The sequence below is a fragment of the Drosophila pseudoobscura genome, chromosome 3 (assembly GCF_009870125.1).
Source record: "Drosophila pseudoobscura strain MV-25-SWS-2005 chromosome 3, UCI_Dpse_MV25, whole genome shotgun sequence".
Classification (NCBI taxonomy): Eukaryota; Metazoa; Arthropoda; class Insecta; order Diptera; family Drosophilidae; genus Drosophila; species Drosophila pseudoobscura.
The window spans coordinates 1,221,149-1,245,278 of NC_046680.1; the positions used below are offsets into that span (position 1 = coordinate 1,221,149).

A 24,130-nucleotide genomic window follows, 5' to 3' on the forward strand; every position below is an offset into this window, starting at 1 on the left:
AATACTCATTTTGAGTATTACTTACACAATTAAAAACGAGGCGGGACGTTGTGAGTTGCTGCTGCGAACTGAAGTGGTTTGAAAGAGTAACGTATAAAAAAAGGTATAAATACTGGGATCCACAAAAGGGAACATTTGGAAAAGTACCAAGAAGGGATATTGGTCTCCCTATGTTACTCAACCTTGCCGCCTAAATTCAAGTTAAAAGGGAAACGAAGGAGAGCGGTTTTTTCTGTTTTTTTGAGTTGAAACCTGTAAAATAATTACGGCGTCAATTCGAAAATGGAGGATTCTCAAGTTTAACGCTGTACTGGGGGGTCTCAGACTGTGCAGATCTAGCCTCGGTCTCTTGGAAGAAAAACTGTTGGCGAAGACGGACGTGTTTTTTTGTCCAGTCCAAGTATAAAGAAAAAAAAGAGGAATACAAAAAAAAACCGGGAAAAGATCTTAACAGCTGAATACAGCAAAAAGAAAGAAATATTGTGCGTTTATAAAGTAAAAGTGTGTGAAGTGCCAATTTCAATTGGTATGTATTGCAGCGTCGCTAATATACACCACATACACTCGTGGCGTAGGGTAGTGTTTTTTTTTATTGTAGGAAATTAATTTTTCAGATTGGCGGTTAGTACCGGCCTAAACTTCGGGCAATCGTTTGGGTACCTGTCTGAACCCCAATACGAAAGCTCGCAACAACAATTTCCCCGATATTAGGGCCTCCGGCCGCGACAAGGGACTTATGCTCCTCGCCCAACTACAGCTCCGTACCAAAAATTCCCAGCGCTAGGTCGAGCAGCACAAAGCGAGAGGCGTAAAAGATCGGCTCATCAGTCGCTTTGCGGGCGCGAGCCACTTATGTGTCACGGACCCGCGATATATTGAAAGCCGTCTAAGTCTGCGGAAATTGTTAAAGCTACGTAAACGGTCAACCAATTTCTACCCGAAATATAGATCTGGGTCTAGACCTATTTTCGTTTCCCCATACGAAGTGCCGAGGAGTGCCCAGATGTGAAGCCGGCGGCAACGACTGTGGTTTTTTTTTATATCCATCAGTGTAACCGCTGATTCCTAATTTATGTTATAGAGTCATTAGTGTAATTAGTTTAGTAAATTTCTTTTGGTTGTGTTTTAAATTCTGTTCGGAAGAAATAGCAAGTGGAATGTGTGACAGGGCGAAAGTGAACAACGGTTAACCGGCAGAGGAGAGCGTGAGTTTTTTTTTGTAAAATTATTTCTCCAGCTTTCGTTTTAGGAACGTTGCCGCAGTCCATGGAAGCGCTTTCATCGCTGTTTCAACGCATTTATTAAAACAAATCAAGGAAGGCCGTAAGTGATCCCAAAAACATAAAGATAAAATATTGGAGTTTGTTTGTTATTAGCAACTATTTATTGTATAACCGAAAAAGAAAAAAATCTCACGTAGTCAGGGGCTTCTTCGCTTAAGAGAGGCTGGGCGCTCTCCCTTATGCCTTGCTGGCAACCATAAGCGCTTACGCCGCGCATAAGAGACAGCCCTCTTAAGAACAAGGCACAAAAGGGAAGATGCGAGGCTGGTCGCTCTGACGTTCTTTTATGCTTTCTACTTGCGGTTGCTTTCGCTAATGCACTTGAATAACTGACCTGCCATAACGATCGCTGCGCACAGTTTTTTTTACATTCCCTTTTGCATATTTATTTATTATTATTATCTATTTGCCTAACATAAAAACTAGAGATATGTACCCTTCCCTTCCTTCAATTTGTAAGTTAAATTTCAATCTAAATTGTATTATTAAGAGTTAAGCATTTATTAGTTTACGAGTTGCGATGCATGTGCTATTGCTCAATATGAAATATAGGATTTAACATGAATCGGGGCTAGAGTTCTAATATGCGGGGACCATGCTGGGCAAATGAGGGTAATGGGGTTGGATAGGAGGCTGTAAGAGCCTTCTTTATGGGATCACCGGATGAACCGGGAGCGGTGATCATGGTAGGGTGGGTATGAGGGGTCACAACAACACCGTGGCACGACTTGTATGTGTGTATGTGTCCGTGTGCGTAGTTAGGTGTATTTGCTCTTGTACATATTTGTGTCGATACTTCGCTTGCACGTGAAATTTTTAATGAACGTTACTGTGTCAGTATTATGATTGTTTGAGAAGAGCTGTGTCCCGTCCGTTCTGGGAAATAAAAAAAAAACCCCCCATTTCTTGCCGATGAGACGGAAGCCGGAACAAGCACGTGCCCGGACGGGAGACGAATCATCACCTGCTCAGCCTTCCGTGAAGGTTTGATAATATCCAATATGCTTCAGAACGCAACTCTACATTTATACCTGATACATAGACAGTATAGCTACATTAACACAGAGCCCATCCCGGGGGAACGGTGGGATTTTTTGATGGAGGTGAAACTCCGCTTCACACTGGCATCATCCGCCATCCACCATCCGCCATCCACCATCCGCCATCCACCATCCGTCAAAATCAGCCGATAACAAGTACATCAAATTTTCGCGGAAGATTTATTAATTTGTTTCTTATAATGGATGATGAAGATGTAGCAATTATTTCGGCCCTGGTTCAACAGAAAATTATGCGAACAGCCCGATAGTAGCAATAGTTCTAGTGACTTGAATCATTCAGCAGAACAGATACGATCTGCAATCGCAAAATATTGTTTAGACCGTAATGCAAATTATAAACTTATTTATTTTTATTTTTCAGCACTTCCAATAAATCATTCTGTAGTCTTTTTTGGTTCGCATTGGCGGGGGCCCTTGTTGCCAGAAAAGGTGCTGGCGCTACATGATCCGTCCAGATCCAACTCGATAATGTCCGAAAAAAACTCATTATTAAAAAATAAATTATGCATAAAATAAAGCATTTACAGAGCATACAAATATTTGTTCTATGTTGTCAGTCGTCCGCTATTTATTCGCCACACACTTGCACCTCCAGCCTGGCAGACTCGCCCATGCCGCATTCAATCTCATCGACAGCCTCGAATGTATCCGAGCCATTCGGCATGATTGTTGTTGTTTTTTGTTAATTTTGTCACAATCATTGTTTACGTTTTCGCAGTGAATACCATTTTTTCGTTGTGATTGACAATTATTCAGAGTTGCACTTGAAAACCATCGGCTAACTATCGCGTAGAAACGAGTAGTTTAGGAACATCCAAAATGGATGGGGAACTAGCTGAAAATTTATTTGTTTCTCTTTTGGCTATAAAATGATCCGATCTGATCCATATTCGGCAATCTGGTAGATATGGTCATTCTTTATGACTGTATCTTCATAATTGTGGATGCGACAGATTTTCGTCCTTTGTGGGGCGGAAGGGGGTGGGGCAAAATTTTGAAATATACGTTTTATAGTGTGATCTAACAGGAGTGTGTATACCAAATTTGGTTACTCTAGCCTTAATAGAATCTGAGATTTGTGGATGCGGAAGAGGGTGTGGCGAAATATTGAAACTAACTTGTCAAGGTCCGATATCACAGGAGTGTGGATACCAAATTTGGTTGCTATAGCTTTTATAGTCTCTGAGATCTAGGAACTCACATTTTGCAATAGGCAAAGCGGACCATGAAGCCTGTTGGATCGAGACAGAGCGAGAGAGAATGAAATTGTTTTCTTGTAATAAGAATATAATAATATATACGATCTGGCTCCGATTTTGCACTCTAGAAAATATAGTCATCCTCTACGATTCTACGTTTTCTGTTTTCTCGTATCTTTGAAATTGTGGATGCCATAGATTGATGCTTTGATGCTGATCAAGAATATATATACTTTATGGGGTCGGAGACGATTTCATCTGCACGTTACACACATCACTCATTTTGAGTATCGGGTATAAAAAACCATTTTGTCTAGCATGAATGTTTCCAACGATATAGCCTTAGATTAACTAAGTCCCACCGCACGGTTGATACTGCTAATAGTTAAAATACATATGAGGAAATGGAATACAAATGGAAAAGATCAATTGATAATTCAGAAACATTAAGATAGGGGCTCATGTTTCACATATTGGACGTTGACATGCAATGACTGCATCTTGCAAGAGGAGGTGCAATTACTGCACCGTCAAGTGGGCCTTCTGAAACCAGCAGAAGGCGGTTACGCGAGCATGCAGGAGAGATAGCTTACTAAGAGAACTAGGCATGCATTCAAAATACAAATACCACTACAAATACTAATTACTAGAATGGTGTGTAAGGATTAGTAATTTAATAAGAGGAAGCGAATTAATTAATTTTATTTTATTTATTAAATTAACAAATTATCTGATAACAATGGTACTTAATTACAAAAGGCGTAAAAAATAGAAGTTAAAAGTTAGCTAAATTTAAGTGATTATAAATATTGCATGCAATTAGTTTAAGAGACAGTTCAGGGGATAGGGTAAGGCAGAGGGAGTTATAATTATGGCATAAAACCCTAAAAGGTTAATGTTCGGGATAATTAGACCTACATATGGGTAAACGGGTAGGCCTAAACGTACGGGTAGGTCTAGATGGGACGGCCAAGTCAATCTGACCCAAGAGAGTTTGGGAGTCAACAATCCCGAGAAGGAGCTTGTGCACGAACATTACGCCATTGCATATTCTGCGATGGTGCACCGACGGCAGGTCAATAAGATTTAGCCTAGACCGGTAGGGTGGCAAGATTCTACCCGAGTCCCAGTTAAAGCTACGAAGGGCAAAAATTAAAAATGCTCTTTATACCACACACAAGAACAATACTCCAATATAGGACGTACTAACGAGATGAACAGTTGTTTCGTAACGTACGGGTCGTCAAACTCCTTGGACCAACGGTTGATGAACGCTAAAACACCTTTATTTACAGTTGGCAGTGGATTAGTGGTGGATATAATGTGGTAGAGGGAGTTATAATCCGAGCATAAGACCCTAAACGGTTCATTCAAGGAATAATTCGATTTACAAAGGGGAAGGAACAACGGTATAAAATTGATAGTAAGTCTAATAGGAATCGTGAAGTTTATGCAGCTCAACAGATAAGGGCTGTCTATGTCACCCTTGATTAAGTTGTGCATAAAAGCACACCAAGCATTTTTCTACGGTTAACTAAGGATGGGAGGTTTACCAGTAGCAGTCTACTAGAGTAATATGGGAGACTTACACCCGCATCCCAGTTAAGGCCCCGCAGAGCAAAGGATAAAAAAGTTGTTCTGTACTGATTCTATACGGTCCTGGTGTACTTTGTACTGAGGGCACCATATTCTAAGATCGGACGAACACGCGAGGTATAGAGAGTCTTTGTTATATAGGGGTCGTCAACTTGCTTTGACCACCTCTTTATAAACACAAGAACGCCCATGGCCTTATTTACCATGGTAGAAATGTGTTCAGAAAACTTTAACTTGGGGTCTAACATAACACCAAGATCATCCACCAGGGTAATTCTCTCAAGAGAACCATCAAATAGGGAGCAAGGGTCTAGAATGATGAAATGTCATTAACAAGGTTTAACAAGTTTGCACAACATGGACAGTCCTATCAAGAGTTCGACACAAACAAACGACACTCTCATGTCTGGCTTACAAGGATGAGCCAGCTGATTTACTGGAGAGTTTCCAGATTATTGATTTTATCGACGGTATCAGGGATATTGAAACACGGTAAGCAATGGTTTTGATGAAAGAGCTCTATTTTGGAACACCGAAAGCCCATCTTTCATGAACTGATGGAATTATGGTTATCGATGAACAAGAAACCAGAGATGGAGTATTTATCGGAAGGGGCTGCATCTGCAACAAAACAAGCAATTGAGCGATTGACAAAAAGATACAAAATTACTACACCTTCCAACTTAAAAGTAGCAAAAGATTATATTTTCAGTCAATGAGGTAATAGCTGGACTTAAAGATAAGAACTTTAAAGTCGAAATGGCTATGAAAATAATAAATAGAAATAAAATTTCCAAACCAATTTTCAAGGTAGATCTGACTCCTGATGTACAGTGGCGAGCACATGTGGATACATGTTTATCACTTTTCACTTTAAGCGCCTGTAAAATCTTTAAAAATAAATCAATCCTTGTGATTTTTTTTTAAAGATTCTTTAATTTAGTGAGAATGAAAAAAGAAAATAATTTCAATTCAAAGAGATCCTTCTCCTTCAGAGACTTTAATTTGTTCAAAAAAAGATCATGTATCCACATTTGCACGTTTCAAATTATTTTACTTTAATAATTTTTAAAAAATATTTGTTCCAAAAAGCCTTTCTTTCTTCATTATTCCATCGATTTTAACCAATTGGACCTTCTTACAATCTTCCGTGGTCCAGTTCCTATGCTCCTTGCTAAATATAAGATGCGCAGCCACTTTTCGTCAGAGAGGGCTGGTTTTTTCTGGCTAACTGCCGGTGTCAGGCCGATCGTACGCAGAGCGTCCAATCATGGAAAGTTCTCCAATTGGTTAAAATCGATGGAATAATGAAAAAAGAATATTATCTTCATATTTAGGATCCCATTCTGTCACATCCACATCCGAGATCACTTTCCAGCAAGATGGTAGCCCGACGCACAAGGCTAAATTCGTGAAAAATTGTCCCAATAACTCGAGTTTCACTTAATCCAGTGGCCTGCTCAATAGCCCAGATCTAAATCCCATTGAAAATCGATGGGCTCTGTTTAAAAAAACATTGGAAAAGTACGAGTCTGCACCAAAGGATTGGGTGAGTCTTTGGGACCGCGTGAAGACGGAGTGGCACATGATACCTTGCCAGCACCTACTAAATTTAGTCGAGAGTATGTCAATACTTATTCGGAATATGATAAAAGCTAAGGCCCTTTGGAACAAATATTTTTAAAAAATTATTAAAGTAAAAAAATTTTAAACATGCAAAAGTGGATAGCATGTATTTTTTTGAACAAATTAAAATCTCTTGAAGAAAAGGTTCTCTTTGAATTGAAATTATTGTCTCTTTACATTCTCACTAAATTGAAGAATCTTTAAAAACAAAAATCACAAGGATTGATTCATTTTTAAAGATTTTACAGGCGCTTAAAGTGAAAAGTGATAAACATACATCCACATGTGATCGCCACTGTATGCCTATGGGTAAAAATGAAGTTCACCCGATCTACAAGATCCACTTTCAACTGCACCGTAGAATCACCGTTGAGGAACCACAAACACGAAATTAACCCGTCCAATGCACAAATTGTCACGAATATGGACAAACGAAAACTTATTGCACCCTACACGCAGTCTGCGTTGCCTGCGGGGATATATGTACATCTCACTGAGCCTTGCCCCGTAAACAAAGAGGACCCATCTGCCGAGCAAAGTTATCCCACAAATCTTGCCGTATATACCATCAACTACAACCCCAGAAGTTTATTTTGCTAAGGCGTTAAGTTACACAAACGAGTTGTACGCCTCAGTCTCTCTACGGGATTGATGAAGCATCAGGCATCGCAACAGTGGCCAGAAATTAATAGCCAACCTACCCCTGCAAATCCATCCCGATTGCCTAGTGGAATTAAATCATGCTGGTAACTTTAACAAATACAATGGTAGCAATACAACAAACGATACAGGAACTTATGCGCAATCAAAATATCCTCTTGGAGCTCCTAATCAAACAGAAATCTACTTAAATGTTTTCTCTAAATATGTCTTTCTGGAATGAAAATGGCATTTCACAGCACAAATGCGGGCTCTTGCAGTTGCTTGATCAACATGACATTGACGCTATGCTCAAATCCGATACTCACCTAATAAAAAAAAAAATTATTTGTATCTCAATGGTTAAGAATTTGTAAAATTTTTCAACCTATTACATTCGACAACGCAAAGCCCTAGAAGATGAGGAAAACCGATCTAAAACATAATGTATGGAGCAACTCTCCCCGAACAGCCAACGATTCCCAGTGTAGAAAACTAAAACAGGCGTATGTCCACCAATAGAGAGTGAATAACCATTACGTACACAAACAGGGGAGCGGGCTCGCTGCGACTAACCAATAATCTTGAAGCCATATTCCAAGCAGGAGAACTTATAAGAGTCTTGAAGCACCAAGTCTCAAAAATTCTTTTCTCACCATAATATTCAACAGGGCAAAAAATATATTCAATACTATACTCAACAATGAAGGAAATCTATCTATCTATCAGTCTCCTGTCGTGCCTATCAAAGATATTTGAATCTTTTGAATCATATCCTGAATCAACACCTACACGTCAACAGTGGATTCCCAATGCACCAATTTGGATTTCGCGAAAGACATGGAACCATTAAACAAGTAAAGCGGATAACGTCTGAGATTCGAAATGCATTTGAAAGACGAGAGTATTGGACTGTAGTGTCAGTAGTGTCATCCACACAGCAGATAAACCGACAAACAACTTACAACGTCTACAAACAACGTCTTACATTTCATGGCCTTGGAAAAATAGCAAGCAAAAATGACTGTCTAGCTAGCTAGCATATGTATATGTAAACGAGCAAAGGTGTAAGCATGTCCTTTTGGATACACGGATCGATTGGCGTAAACACATCGAAGCTAAGAGAAATCTACTGAAATTTAAGGCTTGTAACCTACATTGTCTTGTAAACGTCCGCTCGCCGACTACTAATCTACAAATAAACCAGAGGTCTCAAGGTTCTGGCCCATTCTAATAGACTTGCGTAGTCTTTAACTTACTACACTAGCCATACACGTCTCCGGCGAAGAGACTTCTCTACCCAGCAATAATAGTTACTCTAAATAATTAAGTAAAAAAATATATTAAAAGTCCGTGGGGGTTAAATCAGACGATAGTCAGTCAATATCGCCTAAAACTGTAATGAATTGAAGTTTCGATCAAATCTATGTTGAAATCTATCGATTGTTAAATGTACTAAAAGATGGCGCACCCTGTACATACTATATACAAATAATCACAGTTAGAAAAATACAATTTTGTTGTTTGCTGTTACTGTTTAAGAACCTTAAAGAAGGGTCAACCAAAAATGTAGTTATTTTTCAAAAAAAATCCGGGGAATATGGGCATATGGGTAACAATTATATGTTCCTGTTGGGCAGGTCTGACAGAATGTTACGAGCAAGTCTACGCCTGATTCTGCATCTTGATAGTCTTCGAGCCAGGAAATTCGGGTGATTTGATAATTTGATTTGGTACCAAGCTTGTGCGCTTATGACATCGCCAAATAGGAGGACACTGAGGTATCTGGCTAAACCCTAATTAGTATTGCTGCCCCTCCCGCCCGACTAGGCATTACATTCCTCTCCGTATTCCCCTCTGTCCATCAAACTACTCTGACCATGAATCTTTCCGTAACCTTTGCCGCGATAACAATAAATGCTTCCATGTATTTTTCTGTGATACTTGTGATTCCAAAGACAAATCTTCATTAATTAATAATTTAAGTTGACTTTATTCTGTCTTCTTCTTCTGTCTAGCGTACTTGCTAGTTGTTCCGGGTAGCAGCTGTAACAGGGCAACCGCGCTGTTAGCACCCCAAGCTAACAGCCTATTATCGCTGCTGGGTACCGCGCTGAGCTAACAGCCACTGACATCGCCCTCTGCCTCGCTCTCGATCTCCCGGTTTTATGCGCTCTTGCGATCCGCCCGTCGATCACCGTATGCAAGATTCAGCAATCTGGCAGATATGGCCATTCTCTATGATTGTGCGTTTTTAATTTTCTCCTATCTTCAAAATTGTGGTTGCCACAGATTTTCGTCTTTTGTGTGGGCGGAAGGAGGTGGGGCGAAATTTTGAAACACACTTGTAGCAGTGAGCAAAAATAAATACACTTGTAACTGTAGGTTTTGCACTGAAAAATTACAAATAGTTTTGTAACAGTGTGAGCTCTACAGTCAGGTCTAATAGTCTCTGAGATTTGTGGATGCCACAGATTTTCGTCCTTTGCGGGCGCGGAAGGGGGTGGGGCGAAGTTTTGAAATATACTTGTCCAGGTTTGATATCATAGGAATGTGGATAAAATTTTGTTGCTCTAGCTCTTATAGTCTCTGAGATCTAGGCGCTAATGTTTTGCGCTAATCAAAGCCGTCTATGATACGTGTCTGTTAAAGAGAGACAGGCGAGAAAAAATGAAATTGTTTTCTTCATTCTGGCTATAATAATGATACGATTCAATTCAGATTCTACAGTTTAAAGGATGTAGTCATTCTCTGCGATTCTGCGTTTTTGGTTTTCTCGTATCAATTGTGGATGCCCTTGTGGGGGCGGAAGTGGGCGGAGAAATATACCTGTAATAGTGACATCACAGAAGTGCGGATATAAAATTTCGTTGCTCCAGCTCTTATAGTCTTTGAGCACTAGGTGTTAATAGGGACGCACAGACGGACGGACGGACAGACAGACAGGGCTCAATCGACTCGGCTATTGATGCTGATCAATACTTTATGGGGTCGGAAACGCTTCCTTCTGGACGTTACACACATCCACTTTTACCACAAATCTAATATACCGCTATACTCATTTTGAGTATCGGGTATAATTATAACCATTGATTTGTGAAATTATTGAACAATCAAAGTCAGCGAAAAAGCTAGTTTTCTTAACATTTGTTGACGACCACGTCGGGGCGTTAATAAGAATTTGGATATTGGATATTGGGCCCCCAAACGTTATACCAACATGGAACCATTTTTCATTCAGGTTGGAAAACATAAAACACTCATTCAAAACACAGTCTTGTTGCTATTGGAATGCGTATTCTGTGATAATAAAGATCATAACATTTACAGCTGCACTCGCTTTGGAAACCTTTCACCATCTTTGCGTCTTAGAGAGGCAAGGAAGCTCAGAGTTTGCTTCAACTGTTTAAAGAAGGGACAGTAGTGCATCTTGCCACGACAGTCATTATGATAAGAAGTCAATTTGGTGATCTTCTTCTTTGCCGGTCTATTCTGGATTCAGGCTCTCAGATTAATTTAATAATCTCTCGTTTTGCTCAGAAGCTTCAGCTGAAACGAGCCAAAGGGTCGGTATCAGTATCCGGTATCGGGGCTGATTCTGCATTTCACACGGAAGGTTTAGTTAATTTGGTCGGTCGATCCAGGACTTCCGATTACTCCACGAGTCTCACAGCTTTTGTTGCCCCACGAATTACAGGAAACCAGCCTGTTTCTTCATTTGATGTATAAAAATGGAAAAGCCATCCCACACTTCAACAAATCTCAGTCTCTTATCTCGTATTGGAGCCAGTTTTCCCCTGGACCTGTCTTGAAAAGCGGCGAGGTGAGGATCGGCTGGACCATCTGAGAAAGAGAAGGACTCCCAAGGTGTTACCGATGCCTGGGACCTGGGCATAGAGGACATGAGTGGCTGCTGTATCAAATGCGGCGAGAAAAGGCACAAAGATGCTGAATGCAGCAAAGCAACAGCTGGCAAGAAGGTCAGGAACCAAAAGGCCCCAAAAACTACCCGCGCACACGCAGCGGTGTCGGCAAATCCAGGACGACATGCAGTTGATTCAACTCAACCTGAATCACTGCAGGGCCGCTCAGGATCTTCTTACGCAGACGGTACGCGAGCTTGGCTCTGAAGTGGCAATCCTCAGCGAGTCGTGCAAGAAGGAGAAGGCCACTGCCGACTGGGCCCGGACGCTGGAGGCACTGAGGAGGCACTGCGCGCAGCTATTTTATCAACAGGATGCTCACAATGGACACGTGTCAGTGCTCCAGGGCATACGAAGCTTCAAGACTCCTCAGGGCTCCGTTTTGGGGCCCCTGGTCTGAAACGCCGACAGAGTGCATGTTGGTGGGACCACGATCGTCGCAGTCGCAGAGGTATATTAATTACCTGGGAGTCCTCATCGACACGCGCCTCTCTTGCGAGGAGAACTTGGAGTACGTCCACATGAAGGCCGGCGGGACCGCGGGAGCGCTAGGCAGGATGATGCTGAACACCAGAGGATCAAAGCAGACAACGAGGAAGCTGCTGACGAGCGTCGTCACGTCGCAGATGCTCTAAACCGCACCAGTGTTGGCGGAACTCGCGAAGAGCTACATGCGAGGAGTGGAGGCAACATGTAGACTGTACACCATCAGGATCGCATGCTCGTTCCGGACCATCTCGGACGAAGCAGCGCTAGTCATTGCCGGGCAAGTTCCTGCTCATAGAGCTGATACGAGAGAGGAAGGAGATCTACGACGCCACGCAGGAAGTGCAGCTGAGGTACGCTCCAAGTAGAAATAAAGGACGCCGCCAGAAGGACCAGCAGGGACAGATGGCAGACTCGATGGGACCACTCACCCAAAGGCCGATGGAGCCACACTCTCATCCCGAGCATAGCATGCTGGGTTGAAAGGAAGCACGGAACTGAGCGGACATGGCTGCTTCCGCGGCTTCCTCAAGCGCATCGACCACGAGACAGAGGACTGGTGCCCCGAGTGTGGCGCAGGCATAGAGGACATAGGACGCTCGGCACGTCCTCTTCGACTGCCACAGGTTTGAGGACGAGCGTCAGACACTGGAGGAGTAGCAAGGTCTGGGGTCAGCACCGAGGCAGACCCGAAGGTATGGGAAGCGACTGCGGAGTTTGCTTCTAGCGTCATGCGAAAGCTTATGTCCCTGGAGAGAAGAAGACGGAGTAGGTGTTCACGCCACTGTAAACAATGCTTTGCGGCAGTACCGCTGTCCGCGGGGCCCCTAGCACCAACAGTTCACCTTTCCGTTAATTAATTAAATCTATTTGTATAGAATATCATAAGGAAATCAGTTCATCAGGAAGTAAACAAATAAATGAATTCAAGAAAAACGAGGGGGAACGTTGTGAGTTGCTGCGGACACCGCAACTCTACAGTTATACCCGATACTAAGTCAGTATGGTTCTCCTCCAGCAGGCGGCGTCTAATATTAAACGACACGACAAAGAGTGCGTGCGAGGGAGACAGAAAATCAGTCTGAGCGTGACGTCGGGCGCTGCGTAGCCACTGCTAATTGATTTGTTCCCTTTGGGTATAAAAATGATCTGATCTGATCCAAATTCAGCAACCTGATAGATATGATCATTATCTATGATTCTGCGTTTTTAGTTTTCTCGTATCTTCAAAATTGTGGATGCCACAGATTTTCGTCCTTTGGGGGGCGGAAGGGGGTGAGGCGAAATTTGGGGATATACGTTTCATGTTGTGAGATCTAACAGGAGGGCAGATACGAAATTTGGTTACTCTAGCCATAATAGTCTCTGAGATTTGTGAATATCCCCGGATTTTTCCCCGTCCTTTTCGGGGGCGGAAGGCGGTGTGGCGAAATTTTGAAACAAACTCGTCTCGGTCCGAATTCTTAGGAGTGTGGATACCAAAATTGGTTGCTCTAGCTTTTATAGTCTCTGAGATCTAGGCGCTACGTGTGTGTTAGAGAGACACAGGGCGAGAAAAAATGAAATTGTTTTCTTGATGCTGGCTATAATAATAATACGATCCAATTCAGATTTTGCAGTCTAAAAGATATGGTTATTCTCTACGATTCTGCGTTTTGGGTTTTCTCATATCTTTAAAATTGTGGATGCCACAGATTTTCGCCCTTTGTGAAGGCGGAAGTGGGCGGGGCGAAGTTTTGAAATATTTTTGTAGCAGTGACATATCACTAAAGTCTGGATCCAAAACATCGTTGCTCTAGCTCTTATGGTCTTTAAGCACTAGGCGCTAATAGGGACGGACAGACGGACGGACGGACAGAGGGACAGACAGACAGGGCTCAATCGACTCGGCTATTGACGCTGATCAAGAATATATATACTTTATCGGGTCGGAAAGGATTCCTTCTGGACGTTGCACACATCCATTTTCACCACAAATCTAATATACCCCAATACTCATTTTGAGTATCGGGTATAAAAAACCACAAAACTAATATATCCCTTATATCATAAAGTTTCGATTCTTTTCATAGGTTAGAAATAGTTGTGAGCTTTAGATTTCGTAAAAAGCTTTAGATTTAGAATAAAATTTAAAGAATCCAGAGAAAAGATGGAGGTTGTCTCACGTTGATTTAAAAAATGTACATACCATAGTTAATGTCATTTTATCAATTTCATGTTTATCCTTTGTTTTATGTTGTCGAAATGGGGAATGGCCTTTAAGCAATTTGTATAGCATGCATCCGAAACTAAACCAGTCCGCACAATAGTCATACGAAGTTCCCTTTGATAACACTTCTGGCGCCATATATCCGTGAGTTCCAACTGATGCATGTGGTTTTTTCCTTGAAAAGTCACAAGCCAAGCCCAAATCAGATATTCGTATATGTCCATTTTCATCAAGCAATATGTTAGCTGGCTTTAAATCACGGTAAACAATACAACGCTTATGCATATGCTCCAAGCCTAAAATCACCTGGTAAAACAATTTCTCATTAATCCAGAACACACTATCCATGTTCACTTATATATAGATTACCTCCGCAGCGTAAAATTTCATTTCGTCTTCGCTAAAAACTCCATGCTGCGATAGATGGTAATGCAGATCTCCACCATTCATTAGATCCAATATAAAACACAGTTTATCGGGCGTATGAAAGGCATATGTCATGCAGACAATAAATGGACAGTCAATCTGAAAAAAAAACGTTTTGTAGTACTGTAAATTTTATAATTAAAATATAAAACTTACTCCAGTGCTCACAGCTTGCAACATGTTCCGTTCATTAAGAGCCAGCATCTCACCTTGCTTCATTTTAATGCGTTTTTTGTCTAAGCATTTCATGGCGTACATTTTTCCAGTGTCAGCTTTTCGGCATCCATATACTTCCCCAAAGCCTCCACGTCCAATTATCCTATGTACGCTAAAATCGTTCATTGTCAGCTAAAATATTCGAGTTTAACGAAAATTAAGTCAGTGGAAAGGACAAGGACAAAAGAAACAGTTGGATGCGAAGATCTTTAAAACACTTCGCAACAGAATAAGAATGAAGTAATCTTTTTATGTAGTTAATGTGATCGCTTAATTCCCAATAGAGGGATGGGAATCGATTAATGCTTGATTAATTAGTTGCCAGTTTTGTGGTTTGAGGTGATTTGTGCAGATTACATAATTAGGTCTCCCCAAATATTCATTTTTAGCGTTCATATGGTCTTATAACTCTTATCTCTCCAGATACAAAAACAAACACAATGCCTTCTAACATTAGATAAATAATTAATTGTAAATTACGATTTATCTTAGGCTTGAATTTTGTACCCGAGCAGCGAGTAGAGAAGGACCGGCTACACTACGCCCAAATGCCACAAATAGGGGCGTCGAACGCCGAATTCGCCAATAAGGTGAAGGAGATGATGGCCACCAAGGACACTCCAGCGAGCCAGTGGCATCGCGGGCCCAAGAGTGCAGCCACCGAAAGCGGCCAAGAAGCCAATACCAAAACTCAAAGCCAAGGTCAGTGACCTGACCAAACGACATTTGATCATAGCAGTCGTTGACCGCAGCGATGAGAATGGCAGGATGACAGCGGCACAGTGGAAGCTGGTGCATGCGCATTTTGTTAACGTACTGTTCGTGCAGATGGAGGAATGATGCCATGGAGCAAGGGCTCGCCCACATATCTCTAGTCCAGGAGCCCTGGATAGCGTCAGGCAACTCCGTGGCCGGACTAAAGTTCTCAAGTCACAACTTGTTCTAGTTTGTAGAACTAAAAGCTAATGCAGCTATCAATCGGCATTAACAAATGTGTAGCTTAAGCTTGTTGCTTGGGAAATATTAAGTTTTCAAAATGTATACTTATTTATAGGTAACAAAAATTATAAAGAGTCTGTAAAAATATATGTGCAATTATTGCGTTATTTTGATGGCCGATGTGTTTGCCCTCTGCATTGTTAGCAGATCTCGTTGAAGTGGCTTGTGTTTTGTCGTGAGGTATTATATTACATATTCAATTGAAAACTGTTCCACTGTGTGGTACCAACGGGTATTACAAAATACTACCTTTTGTTTAACCTGTTATATACACATCCTTCCACATCCTCTTCTCCCTCAAACTGGCTATTTGCCTGCACCCAACGACCTTTACGCAGGCCTACACCAAATGCCTCACAGATGGATGCTTTCCTGGAAGATGGAAAAAGCAAAAGCAGGTGCTGATACCAAAGCGTGGGAAAGAAACGGAGAACCCATCGGCATACAGGCCTATCAGCCTTCTGGACAGTGCAGGCAAGATGCTGAAGAGCTTAATCAGCGCTAAACAAGGTGTGCGGCACTGCCAGAAAGGCCTTGGAAAGCACACGATGGACATAAAATACTGTCTGGTGGCAACACTGGACGTGCAAAATGCCTTTAAGTCGGCATCGTGGGTCAGGATAGTGTTCCGTGACCGACACGGATGATGGGCCTCGGGCATACTCCATCACGGGAGGAGTCCCACAAGGATCTGTACTGGGACCGCTATTGTGGAATACCATGTACGATGGAATCCTTCGCCTCAACTTCCAGCAAGGAATCGTGGGGAAGGAATTCGAAATCGTGGGATTCGCTGACGAGACCGCGGTGACGGAGAGCTGCACGAACGCGGCAATCGAAAGCATAAGCGACTGGCTAAACCAGGCAGGGCTCAAACTTGCCGAGCACAAGACGGAAGCGGTCCCCATCAGTAGTAGGAAACAGGTGGAGACGGCGAAGACAACCATAGGAGGAGCCGCAATTACTTCAAAACGAGCGATAAGGTACTTGGGAGTTATGCTTGAAACCCGGTTGTCGTTTAGGGAGCACCTGCAGCAGACACATCAGAAGGCACACGGCGTAGTCATGGCGGTTTCACGAATGATGCTGAACCATAGAGGCCCAAAGACGGCGAGCAGGAGACTGCTGTTTAACGTGGCTAAGTCATCGATACTATACGCAGCGCAATATGGTCTCATGCTACGAGGACCAAGAGTTACTCTAAGGGCATAGAGTCGGACTTCAGTCTGCGGGTCAGCTCGGCGTTCCGTATAGTCTCCACAGAGGCCATAATAGTCATAAGCGGCATACCACCTGTCGAGCTTGCAGCGAAGCAAGCCAACATTGCAGCATGGATGAATCGGCGTCAAGGAGAACTTACGTTCGAGCTGACACAAGTTCTCAGCGGTCACGGGTGCTTTAAGGAGTACCGTCACCGCTTTGGCCACGGGGAAGATGGGCTGTGCAGCTACTTCGGAGCAACATGTCCTGACCAAATGCGCCAGATTTTCAGAGGCCCGCAGGCGAGCAGAAGGCATCCTAGGGGAGCCCATAACGGTGGAATGTTTGGTACAAAGATGCTGGAAAACCAAACAAAGTGGACGGCAATATGCAATCTAGAAACAGAGATCGCTTCGGAATTAAGGCGGCTGGAACGCACACGAAATGAGCGGCCGTAACAGGCTAGCCAGCCTTATGAAGCAAACCTTCACGGCAGTCCCACAAGTCTGGTCCATATATGTAAATATTATATATTTGTATTCTAACTTTTATATTACTATATTTTATATATATAGTGACATATGCATAATTCTCTACTCCACCTACACATTATGTTTATGTCTAATTCACCCACCCCATCCACAAAAGTAACTGGACACCACTTAAGAATCAATAAGTGATTCTTCCCACACTACAAGCTAGAGTCCACTAATCTAAACAATGGACCCCATTGATTCATCAACGCCAGAATCCCGCCACTCTCGAGAAATCGATTCTTTAGAATCGTGCCACTCATGAGGACCAATCAGAGCTAGTCATAAAGCCGAGGAGTATCACATTTCTAGCTCCCTCATGTAATGCAACACCGATCGCCACCAGCGGATGCCTTTCATCAAAGCCGACGCATCCCCAAATATTGGTCCAGGCACGTACGCCACTGACACGAAGATGCAGCCGAGTAAAGTAACACCCGAAGCCAGAGTCGAGAGCTCCAAGAGAAGGGCTCATGGAAACTAGCCAACAATAGAGAAATCAGTTCCGTTTGAGACAAGCAGACAAACAGTCAAGTCGAGGAATTCATTATAATCTAGTGACAAAGATATTAAGTTTGTAAAATAAAAATCATTTTTAAAAACTTAAAATCGAGTTGCGGATATTTTACTGGCAGTCGGTAAGATTTCATTTAAAATTAACTCCTATATTTCGGTAATGGTCAGCTTGCGTAATTTTTAATTACTGTGATCACGCAATCCCGGAATCGTTAATGTAAATTGTGAAATCTGCCAAAGAACCTATGTGCTACGAGCGCATACGATTTGCAAATTTAAAATTAAGTGAACTGAAGTGAGCTGAAATAGTGAATCACCAAGAACAGTGAAAAACTAAACACAACACTCAAAAGCTTACAAGTAAACCAATCATCACAAACATTGAGTGAGATCCTTGTGCCTCAATATTATTGCTCATCCTCATTAGTCGTTCTTGGTTGGACAGTTTTTTATATTGTTCGTAGTATTTTTATATTTTTATATTCCGGCCACTGTGTACTATTGCTATAATGTAATTTCGCAATAAATTCCAAGTCCACATATCCCCGGTTCTTCGTTCAGAACTCCTCACCCGCTCACCTGCTTTGCGACTCTGATCGGCGTGTTCGCAAATCCATCAGCTAACCATGCTCACTGGTGAAAAGAAATCTCGCAAGAAGTTTGATCGGGTGAGTTTGCTGAATTTGACCCATCCACCCAACTCCAACGGCTCAATCACTACGCCCACATCTTCCCGTCTGGGCTCAGCTGAGCGAGGTCCGACCACGTCCCGAGCTCACACATCACATGCCTTCGAGGCTTTGTTGCTCCCCTCGGTAGTCCTTCGCACGGTTCCTAGCACTATGGCCCAATCGGCCGACAGTTCTGCATGGTCTAAGTTTGCCTTGGCTGCAAGCAGGCTGACACGCTTCGACCAGAAGCTCAGCGCTCCAGATACTAGCACACCAACCCGCTCGCTCTCCCAAGTTCATCGAGATCAACTCCGAAGTCTCTGGGCGAAAGTGGACGCGGAGTTCGAGGCCTGTGTGGGTGCGATAGCGGAAGCAGATCCAGAGCGGGTAGCTGACGTCCAAGGGATGTACGATGACTGTTACGCGGTCTACGCGCAATGCCTTGCCGAACTGAACGATCAGCTCAAGCCCCCGACTGTCTCTCACACGCCACAACTGCCCGTTCAAGAGCCGACTTCCGGAGGTTGCCGCCTCCCTTAATGTGACACTGAAGTTTTTAGTGGGGACTACCAGCAGTGGCCCACGCTCCGAGACCTGTTCACCGCCATCTACATAAGAACCCGATGTTGGCTCCAGTGGAAAAACTGTTCCACCTCAACAAAAAGACGAGCGGTGAGGCCCACGACATAGGGGCACAGGCTCCGCTCACGAACGAGGGTTTCGCGTCCGCATGGAACGCCCTCCGTGAGCGTTTCCAAAACAAGCGGCTGATACTCAAAGCCCAGCTGAAGATCCTTTTCAGTCTGCCCCAAATCCGTACACCATCGCCCTAAGAAGCAGCTGTGAAATTCTCGCCAGACCCCTGCCATTGACCATAGCCAATTATCAATCGTACTCGTATCTATAGGCCTTCAAAGTCGCATTCATTGGGAACAACTAGTACTGTACGGTTATACGGACTTGAAGATGGTAGAACGGGTCGGATTTAGTCTGAGCGATAAAGGAAAGAGTTTCTTAAAGCCGTATATCGCGATCAGGATGGTTTATCGGAGGCCAGATGAGTGTCCCGAGCACACAGTGCCATACCTAAACCGAGATCAGCTAAAGTCTGTATAAAATGTCATTATGAGCTATTGGATATTACCCGAACTCGGAGGAATGCAGCCGACCGACCCGGTCGTAGGAACTGGCATCTGTTCGTTATGATTAAGGCGACGATATTTTTCGGCTCAGTGACTTATGCTATTTTCGAATCCCTGGACAACATTGTGGAATGGGGTCGGGATCTCGCCTTCATAATAGCGGTTCGCACTGAGTCTTTTCTGTTTACAAACATAACTTCTCAAAATTCTTTATTTTCAGTCGTTTTTCATATATTTTAAGCTGATATATTTCCTGCTGTATGCCGGTAATGTGGACGAGGTAATCGACGGCCTCAAGGAGTGCTACCGTTGGGAGAGAGCAGGCCCGGCTGCTGCAGGAGTGCGATCGGCAAAACGTTTGCATTATCTGATTGTCATCGGAATGCAAATTGTTTGGCTGGCTTTCATGGTAGTCTTCGTCCTGCTATTGGTTACCACGCCCCTCTGGACAGAACTGTCGCTACCGTTCTATGCAGCCTTTCCGTTTCACTGGAACGATCCTTCGAAGCATCCGTTCACGCACATTCTCATCTACTGCCTACTTTCTCATGTGGCTCATCTCCATCGAAGGGATGTCAGTGGTCATTTATTCCAGGCTGACGACTGCGTTGAGTGCCCTGTGCGTTGAACTTCGGCACCTCCACCAGTTCTTCGATGGAGACGAGGATCTGCTCCGATGGGAGATCAATCGTCTGGTCAAATATCATCAGAAGATAATCAAGTTTGAATCTGTGCAACACCTGGGCTTATAAGTCCACTAAAGTATCCCTTTTTCAGTCTGTTGGATCGGTGCAATGAGGTATTCCACGGCCCTTTAATCATGCAAATGCAACTACAGCTGCTGGCGATGCAGATTCGGTAGCCGAATTTATCGCCTCGGAGAATGTGCAGCCAAGTACGTCTACAGCGTCCGTGTCCGTGGTGTCCGCAAGTTCACTAGTTGTCCCGTCTATCCCGATCCCACCAGTAAATAGACGTTCCGGACCTAGGCCTAGGTGACTAAACCACTGGTAGGAGTCCCACCAAAACGACAAGTTTTTGTTCCACGGCTGGCCCCTGACCTCAAATCTAACGATGTAATTGCTTTTATTCAAAGCAAAATAAAAGCCGTGGGTTTAAAGGTGGAGAAATTTAACTTCTCTTATGGCAGGGAGATAGCCTCGTTTAAGATAAGCATCTCCCCAACTCAATTTGACACCATTTGCTGCGCCAACTTTTGGCCGGAGCATTTGGTGGTGAAGGAGTTTAAGGCTAAGAAGAAGAATATGCCCCCCATAACTCAAATCATTCCATTGTCCCACCCTCAACCTCAACTTCCTCTTCCTCATCCTCTCGTCCTGCTTCCACCTCTCCAAAAAACTAACTTTTCTTTTAGTAACTTATCAGATTATTAGAGGCTTACGTAGTAAACTTAATGCCGGACACTCTTAGTTCCGAGGTTTTGGCTGGTCGGTACACAACTTTTAGAAAGGACCGTTCGTCTCGACGTGCAGGAGGGGTTCTGATTGCAGTGGACTCTAACTTCACGTCGGAACACTTCACAGTCCAGGCTCAACCGAAACTGGAATTCCTGTGTGTAAAACTGATTCTTCCCGCTATCGGTATATTCATTAATTACTCGTATATTCCACCTTCTTCGGATATCTCTATTTATGAGCAGCATTTGTCTGTTTTAACTGCTGTTTCTTCCTCTCTATCAGATAAAGATCATATGATAGTTCTTGGTGACTTAAATTTGCCCGGAACTGCTTGGTCTTCGGTAAACGAGTCTAGTAACCTAGTGCCCATGTCACGACATGACTTTGTTGACGGCTTGCTTGACCTGTCCCTGTCTCAAGTCAATCATGTGAAAAATTCCCTAGGTCGATTGATTGATCTGTGCTTTGTATCGGATCCGACCATAGTGTTGTTAACCCGAGCACTTCCGCTCACTATTCTTGAAGACGCCTACCATCCTTCTTCCGAAGTGTCGCTAGATATAGGACCAACTGTATTGGATCGGTCGAGTAGGCTATCTGAAAGTGACCGCTTTCGTAAAGCCGAGTTTGCGAAGCTTAAAAACCTTAATAATACTCATTAGGGATTTTGATTGGTCCGCTTTGTACTTGTGCACTGATGTGATAAAAGGCACAAACATTTTTTACAATGCTTTTGGCACATTTTTTGATTCTTGTGTCCCGCTTTCATGTCCGATTAGATCTGGAAAGCTCCCTTGGCTTACCAAAGAATTATCCAGTGTAAAAAACCTAAAATCAAGACTATAAAAAATTTCAAGAAGTTGCTTCTCCTACTTCTCACTCTCGCTATGTAATAGCTCGGTCAAACGTTTTAGTTCTTAATGCTCAATGCTATAAGAACTACCTCTCTCGATGCAGTATACGTTTTTCTCATGGTGCCCTCACTACAAAAATTGAACGTGTGCTTTAATAATACAGCTAGATATATATTTGGGTTAAGCCGTAATGACAGAATTTCAGCTTTTTCATTCAAAATATTCGAAATGCATTTTTTTAAATGGACTGACTATAAGATGCGGCATCCACAATATTGAAGATACGAGAAAACTAAAAAGTCAAAGTCAAATCTACAAAGCAAAAATAACGCAAAAAATTATCCATTTTGAATTACCTGGAGCTAAAAAATGTTTGGGTCAGCGTTTCGGAATTGCAAAGTTCAATTCAACCAGATGCAAGATACTAAGGGTATGTGAAAAAAAGCACAACATCTGAGAAAACATTTTGAAAGCCCCAAAACTATCAGAAAAAGTCGGATGCGAATTTAATTTGCTACTGGACACTCATTTATATCCAGCTTTAAGTCAACAGCTGGCCGATATCAATTTTTTCCCATCCCCAGAAAAAGATAAGTTTTTACACCGATACTCGTTATCATTTCTTAGTACGTCGGCAAATAATGATCAGGCAATTGCCGATCTTTTTGCCCAATTTTTCCAAACCACCTGTTCGGAGCAGCAGCCGTTAATAGCTTTCAAGTCACGTCTCTCTTAAGTTATCTGTTATCGCGCTCAGCCTAAGTACGCTCTCAGTTCATACACGCACACACCTATGGAAAGTTATTACTTGTTATAAGCCACTGCTTCGACCCTTCCTTCTGTCTAGTCGGTCGTTCCTATTCGAGGCAGTCGGTCCTGTAGTACTGTTTGTCGCCCAAAACGCCTAACAGTTCGTTAAATCAAATTCGAAGGTTTAACGTAACATTTGTCGAAAAGTGGCGAACCAAAGATCGTTGTGGCCGACCGTGGCAGTTCTAGCGACCCGCTATTCGTTTTCGCTTCTCTTTCGCCATCTGTTTCGTTGCTGCGCAGCGCACTGTCAAGACCGGCTGCAAAGAGTTCTAAGCGTGGTCCGTTAGTTTTCTTCGCCTCCTCTTTCGTCGTTTTGCTTCAGCCAGCTCTCGAGACCGGCTGCACATACATATCTCTCTCTCCAATTCGTCCGTGTCCGTGGTGTCCGCAAGTTCGCTAGTTGTCCCGTCTATCCCGATCCCACCAGTAAATAGACGTTCCGGACCTAGGCCTAGGTGACTAAACCACTGGTAGGAGTCTTACCAAAACGACAAGTTTTTGTTCCACGGCTGGCCCCAGACCTCAAATCTAACGATGTAATTGCTTTTATTCAAATAAAATAAAAGCCGTGGGTTTAAAGGTGGAGGAATTTAACTTCTCTTATGCCAGGGAGATAGCCTCGTTTAAGATAAGCAACTCCCCAACTCAATTTGACACCATTTGCTCCGCCAACTTTTGGCCGGAGCATTTGGTGGTGAAGGAGTTTAAGGCTAAGAAACAGAATAGGCCCCCCATATCCCTTACAAATATTTCCAGTGTGCCACCCTCAAGGTCAACTTCCTCTTCCTCAACTTCCCGTCTTGCTTCCACCTTTTCAAAAAACTAACTTCTCTTTTAGTAGCCTATCAAAATGTAAGAGGCTTACGTAGTAAGCTCAGCATTCTTTTCCGGGATAGTGTTGCATTTGCTTCCCACGTTATTGTGAAACCTGCTTAAAGCCGGACATTCTGAGTTCCCAGGTTTTGGCAGGTCGGTAAACAACTTTTAGAAACGACCGTTCGTCTCGACGTGCAGGAGGGGTTCTAATTGCAGTGGACTCTTACTTCACGTCGGAACACTTCACAGTCAAAGTTCAACAGGAACTGGAAATCCTGTTTGTAAAACTGATTCTTCCCGCTTTCGCTATATTCATTACTTGCTCGTATATCCCAGCTTTTTCGGATATTTCAATTTATGAGCAGCACTTGTCCGCTTAAACCGCTGTTTCTTCCTCGCTATCTGATAAAGATCGTATGATAGTTCTTGGTGACTTCAACTTGGCAGGAACTGCCTGGTCTTCGGTAAACGAGTCTAGTAACCTAGTGCCCATGTCACGACATG

The 24,130-nt window shown here is 43.1% G+C and overlaps 1 protein-coding gene and 2 long non-coding RNA genes across 11 annotated transcripts in view; 1 reads left to right on the forward strand and 2 right to left on the reverse strand.

The window, feature by feature from the left end:
• Gprk1 (G protein-coupled receptor kinase 1) overlaps positions 1 to 24,130 on the reverse strand; it is a 235,484-nt gene that overhangs the window by 89,753 nt on the left and 121,601 nt on the right. For 3 of the 4 annotated variants that reach the window (XM_033378235.1, XM_033378236.1, XM_033378237.1), the window contains exons 8-10: positions 14,605 to 14,796; positions 14,392 to 14,547; positions 14,002 to 14,328 (exon numbers count right to left, since the gene is read on the reverse strand). In XM_033378235.1, coding sequence (XP_033234126.1) covers positions 14,002 to 14,328; positions 14,392 to 14,547; positions 14,605 to 14,796 — 675 coding nt within the window. Of the gene's footprint in view, positions 1 to 14,001; positions 14,329 to 14,391; positions 14,548 to 14,604; positions 14,797 to 15,144; positions 15,171 to 24,130 lie in introns of those variants that run through there. The other variant, XM_033378238.1, reaches the window with a different exon arrangement.
• On the reverse strand, positions 2,671 to 3,147 carry LOC117183645 (uncharacterized). 2 transcript variants are annotated; one of them, XR_004468780.1, is made up of 2 exons: positions 2,879 to 3,147; positions 2,671 to 2,805 (listed from the first exon to the last, which is right to left on the reverse strand). It is a non-coding gene; the product is annotated as an uncharacterized lncRNA (long non-coding RNA). The 2 variants fall into 2 exon arrangements; XR_004468779.1 differs by having other exon boundaries at positions 2,870 to 3,147.
• Positions 5,622 to 8,916, forward strand: LOC117183642 (uncharacterized). 5 transcript variants are annotated; one of them, XR_004468775.1, is made up of 2 exons: positions 5,622 to 5,859; positions 7,127 to 8,916. It is a non-coding gene; the product is annotated as an uncharacterized lncRNA (long non-coding RNA). The 5 variants fall into 5 exon arrangements; XR_004468771.1 differs by having other exon boundaries at positions 5,624 to 5,949; positions 6,232 to 8,916; XR_004468772.1 differs by having other exon boundaries at positions 5,624 to 5,949; positions 6,299 to 8,916.